The 9120-nt window shown below is 39.2% G+C and overlaps 3 protein-coding genes across 3 annotated transcripts in view; 2 read left to right on the top strand and 1 right to left on the bottom strand.

Moving 5' to 3' along the window:
- Window positions 1-1908: 1908 nt before the first annotated feature.
- On the top strand, window positions 1909-2713 carry LOC124797874 (mitochondrial inner membrane protease subunit 2). The gene has a single exon (XM_047260965.1). The coding sequence runs from the start codon at window positions 2171-2173 to the stop codon at window positions 2660-2662; it is 492 nt and encodes a 163-aa protein (XP_047116921.1). The 5' UTR covers window positions 1909-2170; the 3' UTR covers window positions 2663-2713.
- A 23-nt stretch (window positions 2714-2736) lies between these two features.
- Window positions 2737-9120, top strand: part of LOC124797873 (KICSTOR complex protein ITFG2-like) — a 51741-nt gene continuing 45357 nt past the window's right edge. The window contains exon 1 of the mRNA XM_047260962.1: window positions 2737-3090. Within this exon, the coding sequence (XP_047116918.1) occupies window positions 2737-3090 (354 nt within the window). The remainder of the gene's footprint in view (window positions 3091-9120) is intronic.
- LOC124797875 (protein stum) overlaps window positions 3873-9120 on the bottom strand; it is a 145900-nt gene continuing 140652 nt past the window's right edge. Inside the window, exon 4 of the mRNA XM_047260967.1 lies at window positions 3873-3988. Within this exon, the coding sequence (XP_047116923.1) occupies window positions 3945-3988 (44 nt within the window). The 3' untranslated portion in view covers window positions 3873-3944. The remainder of the gene's footprint in view (window positions 3989-9120) is intronic.

The following is a 9120-nucleotide window of genomic DNA, read 5'->3' as shown; positions in this document are numbered from 1 at the left end:
ATGTACAGTCGTCTTTATAACCATCTTATCTCAAATAACATACTGTCAAAGTCACAGTTTGGATTTCTAAAAGGTTCTGATATTGAGAAGGCTATCTACACTTACAGTGAAAATGTACTTAATTCATTAGACAAAAAATTGCAGGCAACTGGTATATTTTGTGATCTGTCAAAGGCATTTGACTGTGTAAATCACAATATCCTTTTAAGTAAACTAGAATATTATAGTGTAACAGGAAATGCTGCAAAATGGTTCAAATCTTATATCTCTGGCAGGAAACAAAGGGTGTTATTAGGAAAGAGACATGTATCAAGCTATCAGGCATCATCCAACTGGGAACTAATTACATGTGGGGTCCCACAAGGTTCCATTTTGGGGCCCTTACTTTTTCTTGTGTATATCAATGACCTTTCATCAGTAACATTACCAGATGCCAAGTTTGTTTTGTTTGCTGATGATACAAACATTGCAATAAATAGCAAATCAAGTGAAGTCTTAGAAAGATCAGCCAATAAAATATTTGTGGACATTAATCACTGGTTCCTAGCCAATTCTTTGTCACTAAACTTTGAAAAAACACACTACATGCAGTTCAGAACTTGTAAGGGGTGTCCCAAGAGTATATGTCTAACATATGATGACAAGAAGATAGAAGAAGTGGACGGTGTTAAATTCTTGGGATTACAGCTTGATAATAAATTCAACTGGGAGGAGCACACCACAGAACTGCTGAAGCGTCTTAACAAATCTCTGTTTGCAATGCGAATTTTGTCAGACATAGGGGATATAAAAATGAAAAAGCTGGCATACTATGCTTACTTTCATTCCATAATGTCATATGGGATTATTTTCTGGGGTAATTCATCAAGCCAAGCTAAAGTTTTCCGGGCACAAAAACGTGCAGTAAGAATTATATGTGGTGTGAACTCAAGAACATCCTGCAGAAGCCTGTTTAGGGAACCAGGGATACTAACTACAGCTTCCCAATATATTTATTCCTTAATGAAATTTGTCATTAAAAATATATCACTTTTTCAAACCAACAGCTCAATTCATGGAATCAATACTAGAAATAAGAATAATCTTCACAAGGATTTAAAGTCACTTAGTCTTGTACAAAAAGGTGTGTGTGTGTGTGTGTGTGTGTGTGTGTGTGTGTGTGTGTGTTTGTGTGTGTGTAAGTGTGTAAGTATAATCTAACTTCTGCACCATTTCAGTGCAGTAATGTGTTCATTGTAAATAAGTATTACAGTAGTTGTATTACATGTTTCTTACCTTATAAATAAATAAAAAACTTTTTTATTTTAAATTCAGTGCAATAGTATTTGTAAAATGACTCTTAGTGTTCATTAAAAAATGACGATCATTCCACTTGGGACCTGTGGAATGGTACATTAGCTTATTTGTTTTAGTTGTAAATATTTGTCATGTATTGTTGTTTTTCTGACATGTTCCACATCCTGGAGGACCTCCTCACTACGGATCAATTGGAATGAAAGTAAATCTAATCTAATCTAATCTAATCTAATCTACGAAAATGTGTTGTTGTGCTTAGTCAGCTGACAACAAACCCCTGGAACAGATATTGAAATATAGCAACACGCCGTGACGTAATAGTAAACAGACAAAGCTGATGGACGGGACAACTGCAATTAACTTATTAACCAGTAGCAAGAAGTTCTTTTACGAACATCTCTACAAAATTCTTCAAAAATTTCATTGGTGTTGTTGGTTGTGCGTCTAGGACAAAATTGTTTGATACAGTGAAAAATAAACACTAGTGCTGATCATTGTTTCAATAGTGTGGTTCATCTTTCGAATTCGCAAATTTTTTTGCAGCAGAGAAGTTTTGTGTGGTTCTCCTAGTTCGTGGGAATTTAAGTGGGGCAATGTTACCAGTGCATGGTGGATAATGTGGATTGTGGGGATTCAAAATGGCCATGTAAACATTAGCTGACTAGCTGTGATAAATGTGATGGTCACAAGTGTTAACTGAAGTGACGTCATTAAACAAATTTATGGAAAAATGGGTTTCAGCTAAAGGCTTTAATTTTTGCAGTCCGTTTTTTGAAAGATTTTGAATTTTTATTTTCTCTGTGATTTATGACATACTAGTTCCATATTTCATTTTAGGTTATTTTTTATTTTTCTGCCGTTTTAAATATCTCATATGAAACTACGTTTGATCTTGCGATCTGTTTTATTCGGAATTCCTGTTGGAATTACACTTTTCGACTCGGTGGGTTATGTTGCAAGAGTCGAAGGAATTTCGATGCAGCCTTCATTAAACCCTAATTGTGATGAAGTGGACTATGTTTTCCTCAATAGGTGGGCAGTTAGAACCTATAATATTGGCAGAGGCGAAATTATTTCACTAATTTCGCCCAAGGATCCAGATCAGAAGATAATTAAAAGGGTTGTTGGTATTGAAGGTGACGTGATTAAGACGTTAGGGTATAAGAAACCTTACGTTACGATCCCCGAAGGACATTGTTGGGTAGAGGGTGATCATACAGGTCATTCTTTGGATTCAAATTCCTTTGGTCCCATATCAGTAGGTTTAGTAACAGCGAAGGCATCTCACATAGTCTGGCCACCACATCGTTGGCAGAATCTGAAGCATGACATTCCTGAGGGACGAAAGCCACTAGGACTGAAGTAATACGCTTTCAAACAATAATTTTGTGCGGCCACTAGCGTCAGTTACAGTAGAGAGAAGTCAACCCTAATAGTAACATGAGAGCTGTTTGTTTTGTTAATCGCTTAGAATTTGAGTTATCTGGTAACGTTTTTCCAAATGCTATGACACTGGGAGATGTTGATAATGATGGCCATCATGAACTAATTCTTGGAAGCACTGACGGTAATTTATCAATTTTTAAAGCAGAAAAGAAATGGCAGACAATTAACGGTTTGGGTATGATAACAGCAGTTTGTGTTGGTGACCTTTTCAACTGCGGAAAAAATGCTTTGGTATTAGTGTGTGGTGATGGATGGTGTCAAATATTTTTTGCTGGTCTTACAAAGAGTGATGGAACCAGTCGCAAACTGGCGTTAGTACACGTTCAAAGAATACCAGCAAATACTAAGGTTTGTATTTATTTGATTGCTAGATGTGTGGTGCAGACTAATACAGTTTAGAAAAAGAACTGCTGAGTGAACCATTGCAGTCATTTAGCACAGTAGTAGTAATTAAGAAATTTGACTTTAACATGAAAAACGTTTTAGCAAAGAAAATAAATGTGACAGTTCTGAAGTATTTTATTCATAAGTAGCATCCATAATAAAATTCATTAAATAACTGAGGGAATAAGATTTTTTATAAACTGACTGAAATGTGTCAGAATCATATTCTTGACAGCTCTTGTTACAGAATTCAAGGCTAAAGTGCGTTTACGATGTACCTGGTTCTTGTGGTAGGATTGTTTGCATTTTTGGCACATTGCTGGGGGGGGGGGGGGGCAATAATAATAAATAATACTGTAGATAGTCACATGTCTGCACTTCTGAGATAATTCTGGTATTGCAGTGTTGCATAACAACATTCTGTTTAGCCCATCTTGGTGAGATATTTCTCTGAGTTGAAATATTAAAATAATATCTGAGGGAAGAGGCAAACACTCAGCTGCTCTCCATGCCCAGTAAGGATATTTTTAAATAAGTGATCTGCATTAAAGTGAATTTGCTCTTGCAAGAAATGGTTATGCAACTCATTTGGTGTAACCAGCAAATAAATAACTTGGATAGGCTGGGGTTGTTGGGTTTCACATTACTACCGGAACCTCAAATTAAAGTAGTGTAGGAGAGCTATGACACCAAGAAAATAAAAGCTGTAGGTGTTTCTTTGTCAAAATATGTACTTTGCTTACCATTGTGATCTGTGTAGAAGTAGTCTTGTACGACGCAGCTTCTGCCTGCCTCATTGGATGCTCTTCGTGTTCCTTTTATTGCATATTTTTACTCTTTGTTGTCTTCTGGGGCTGTGCACCTAAGGTAAATAAAGCATCTGTTTAGCTTTATGAATATTGTGTGAAGCTGATAATGAAACATCTCACAGAAGAGTTAAAGGAGCTCAGAATTATTACTCACTACCCAGTACATTTACTACTCAGTGAGTTTTCTTGCTGTCAGTACAGATCAGTTTCAACTGAACTTTTATCTACACAGTCACAATAGAATACAATACCCATATATAATTTTCATGTAGATTTTGTGCCCCCCTTGTCCACATTTCAATGTGGAGTAATGTAGTGTTGTGCTAAGATGTTTAACAAGCTCCATCTAACATAAAGAAACTGGTAATTGTATCTAGCTTTAAAAAAAAAAAAAATACAATAGCCACTGTTTTTTATAAAATTATCTGTAGATTTACATTCAGTGTTTGCATGCTTTGTTTGGAATACTATTACAAACGCCAAACTGAAAAGTACTTTAACGTGTTCTGCCCAGTAATGAGTTAATATTCTGTCATAGGCCTCTTAAAAATATTGAAAACTGTAAGGAGTGAAATGGGTATGCTTTTGAAGGTAGATTGCCTATTTCTAGTTTTATAGATGGGTGTTATTAAGATATATTCAATTCATTCACAAAGTGACTCAGACAAACAAGACTGAAAGAGCTATAGAAACAGGTTTAAGAGAGAGTTAAATCTTGCAACTGGCTGCTTTATGAATATCTTCCCTGTGTTGTTTCTCTGTTTCACGCATAGTGAAGAAGTCATTATTTTTGTTTTTTAATACAAATCTTTTCTCCTATGATCCCTAGCTGACACCAGTAGATTTGCGTTGTTAATATTTGACTACCATGGTCAATAAACATTGTTTATTGGTTTTATGTCTAAATCACTGAAGATGCAGAGAGAAGCAGACACTGAAGATCGTTACATGTAAAAACAAATTGTGGTGGCTGTTGCACTTTGCCTTGCATTTGCCTTGGAGAATTTTACTGTGACAAATAATTCAAAACTGGATGTCAGAAGCACTAGGTGTCCTTAGTAGCTAGAACTGTCTGACAGTAAATCAGCATTAAAGTTTTCATAAACAGTGTTTACCCACTTAAGTGAGCATAGCCTTATTAAAACTGCCTCTGGAAACACGGAAGCGTCCGATCCCGCCATCTGCTTTGACCCATGATGTCACAAATATAGCGGAAACGACCATAAACCACGATTCCAATATGGCGCATATAAATTCGTTACGTACACATTATGAGGACGAAAATACATCGAAAAACGAACCCACACATGTTCCACAAAAAGCCTAATGACACCAACGGGACAAGCGAGGGAAATAGGAGTTTTTTGGGTGGGGACAAACTAAATATAATCAAATTTAGACACCCACCCCCACACAAAGCCACGCAAAATGACGAAAAAAACTGACATCACAAAACTCCCCAAATACCACTAAACACAATATCACCTGGAATCAGATACTTCCCTTGACCTATATAGCTCTACACCAGCTCCGGATCCCATCTCCCAATACAGATACCAACATACACCGCCACATTGGGATCGATCACTTCCCTTGACCTACATAGCTCAACAGCAGCTCCAGATCCCATCTCCCAATACACCGCCACACATTGGGATCAAACACTTCCCTTGACCTATATAGCTCTACAGCAGCTCCCGATCCTTTAAATTGGGATTGAACACTTCCCTTGACCTATGTAACTCAAACACATCTACCAATACCAACCTTCACAGCCACACATTTCAATAAAACACTTCCCTAGACCCCAACACACAACACACAAACCGAAAACAAAACAATAAAAACTTACCACAAGACAGTTCCAGCACCACAAACTAGGTTGGCCACCGCACGCACACGCGCGCACGTGGGCGCGCACACACACACACACACACACACACACACAAAAACCAACAAAAAACTACTCAACCAAAAGAAAGACCCAACCCACCCACACCTCAACACCCCCCCCCTCCCCCCGCGCAACCAACCCAACCTCCCACTCTCACCCCAAAATAAAAAACCCACAAACAAAAACCAAAGGCAACATAAAAAAATCTCAATCACACACTACAACTCAACAAAATAGATCATCCACAGCTAAAACACAAACCAACACCCCCCACCCCCCCCTCCTCACAAACACTAACACAAAATAAACCACACACCCCACCCTGAGCCGCAGCCACCCATCCACCTACCCAGACCACCCTAACCAACCATTTTGGCCTATACATTTTACTGACAGCCCATAAGAGAACCCGAAAAACACAATAGCCCTCAGGGACACTCTTCTGCCAACAGTACTTATCTAAATGAGACTGAGGGTTGGAAGAGCGCCTCTTCCCCCTCCCAAGAACCGACTTAACAACCCCCACATCCCCTCTATCGTATTGGTGCAAGCCCCCGTCTCATAATTTTTGGACTCTAAGCTATGGTTAACTACTAAATGATGGAATCCCCTCTCACCCCAGCCCCTATATGAAGAAAATGCAGCTGAAACTACTGTGGACCCCGGTTCTAAGTACTCCTCAATTAACCCCACTAATTCGGTCTTAGACCTCCCTTCCACAACCCTAAAAACACATTCAGAACACCCACCCCCCGGAACAGCAGCCCCCTACACCCAGAGACCAACCACAGACTTACCCCTCCCATACTTCCTTTTCCCAAACTGCGACTCTTCCACCTCCACAACAACCCCATCCCCCCCCCCCCCCCCCCCCCTCTTACCCCTGTACTTAATGAACTCTGAACACACTTCATGGCAAAAAGAAAACCAATCAAGCACACTCCTCTCATTCACACCAGTTTCATGCGCGCAAAAACTGTGTAGCGATCTATAACAAAAGTAGTAAGTCGCCAGCATAATCTCGCGCATGCCCAACCTAGACTTCTCGACCCAGGTACCGCGCCGTATGGAACGAAATGTCGTTTTTCCGACCGTCCCTGGTCCGAGACGCCGGAACTTTAGCCAATTTAATTTCTTTGGTGCAAATACAGCATTTGACAACCTCGGCAATTAAGCCGAAAAGCTGCAAAAACTTAATGAGTTCTAAAGGAGTGTTCCCCATCATAGCCCTCAGATGCGCACTGTTAATTTTGTTTGTCATATCCATTCCTGAACAAAAAACAACAACCGATTAAATTTAATAAAAATACCACATGACATACAGTGAACAACACTAAATTAACCTTCACACAAAACCACAAAATCGTTAACTCATTGAAACGAATTCCACTACAAACACACTCGAACTATACTTGATAATGAGCAACAGCAAACTGAGCCCATTACACCACACAAATGAAAACCCTGAACATACCACCAGAGGGCACAACAAACCACAACACGACGACATCTACAAATACGCCACACTCGCAAACCAAACTCCGCGCCGTCATGACGTCACACACCACAACATCTTTACGTCACGGGTCAAAGAAGACGCTTGGGATCGGACACTTCTGTGACCCTTGCCTCTAGCTGCTTTATAACATTCAAGATTTTTTTGTCATTTTTGCAAGCTTGCCTTCACAACAAACTAGAATTGTGACATAGTGTTCAAAGAGTTGTTCAGCATAATATTCATTAACCTGTAGGCTGTGGTACTTAACTCCATTTTTTTTCCACCCCACTTCTTTTCTTACTGGTTCTGCAGTAGAGATAACACGTTCCAACCTGGAATTTCCATTGTTTGGTTCTATAGTAGTGCAATATGACCTTGAACCCTTCAAGATGAATCTTTTCCATACCAGTGATTTCTATGTAGAGTTCTGATGTGGACAACAAATCTACTAACATTCCATCTACTCTGTCAATTTACTATATGGATGCAAGTAGTTCATACTATTTATTAATGAGACTATGATGCTTGAAGAAAGGCAGTAAATGCATTTTTTTTAATATCTGAGGCTTTGTTGAAGCTGTAAGTTGTTGTTTCGCTAGCAGCTGTTTCAACAGTAACCACACTTACTCTGCAGCTCTGCCCTGTACATGAATTTACCCTAACTAAAGGCCAAGGAGACCCATTGAAATCCACTGGGATGGGATGGATACTGCTTCTGGCAATTAACCGTGCAAGTCAATTAGCCCCTTAGCAGAGGTATTCATATACAAACCATGCAATGTGTGATATGATTAAGTGAGAAGTGCTGCATCAGTTACACGTGTATGTGAATGTTCCTCTCCCATGAGCAGTTTTCCAAGCTCTACATTAAAATGTTCCACAGAATGTTTGGAGGGCCTATTATACAGTGAAGAGGATGACACGGTCTTCGCACAAGTATTCGGAACATTCTCAACAACGTGCCTGTATCACCCTCAGTTGCAGACCTGTAACTAATGGTATTGTCCAAACTGATGCCAGAACTCCCTGCTATTATCGAATGAACTTCTTTCCCAAGAGCTTTTCCCAAATAGCTGAAATTGTAGGTGACATTGCTGAGCCATGCACTTGGCTTAAAACCACTGCTTACCTGGTAATCGCACCTCTAAGAGTTCCGTAGCTTTCAGCTGTATACTCACAGTTAAATGCTAATACCCTGTACAAAATATGTGTGTATGATTTGCTTTCTTGTGGGGTTTATGGACCTCAATGAATTAAACCATATTTATGGACCTCAGTGAATTAAACCATAATTGTTAGAACGCAGAGAATTTTTAGTTCTTCATGGGTGCAGTAACTAAGTTATGACATGGCCACAGTCGTACTGTATTTTTATGGCTTCAGAAATTTTCTAGTAGTCTACTGAATGATGGAATTATAAAGTAGTCATTTAGTTGTGGGGTATTGTAAATGACTTAAAAGTAACCAATGGTTTCTTAAGAGATCTATTATTTGATTCAATATAATGGAAGGAAACATTCCACGTGGGAAAAATTATATATAAATACAAAGATGAGGTGACTTACCGAACAAAAACGCTGGCAGGTCGATAGACACACAAACAAACACAAACATACACACAAAATTCAAGCTTTCGCAACAAATTGTTGCCTCATCAGGAAAGAGGGAAGGAGAGGGGAAGACGAAAGGAAGTGGGTTTTAAAGGAGAGGGTAAGGAGTCATTCCAATCCCGGGAGCGGAAAGACTTACCTTAGCTTCCGCTCCCGGGATTGGAATGACTCCTTACCCTCTCC

The sequence above is a fragment of the Schistocerca piceifrons genome, chromosome 5 (assembly GCF_021461385.2).
Source record: "Schistocerca piceifrons isolate TAMUIC-IGC-003096 chromosome 5, iqSchPice1.1, whole genome shotgun sequence".
NCBI classification, from domain to species: domain Eukaryota; kingdom Metazoa; phylum Arthropoda; class Insecta; order Orthoptera; family Acrididae; genus Schistocerca; species Schistocerca piceifrons.
Note: the sequence above shows the minus strand (reverse complement) of the source record. Positions and strands in the feature narration are given on the sequence as shown.

Coding starts and splice junctions, on each gene's coding strand:
- LOC124797874 (XM_047260965.1), top strand. CDS start 2,171: ATGAAACTACGTTTGATCTTGCGATCTGTTTTATTCGGAATTCCTGTT.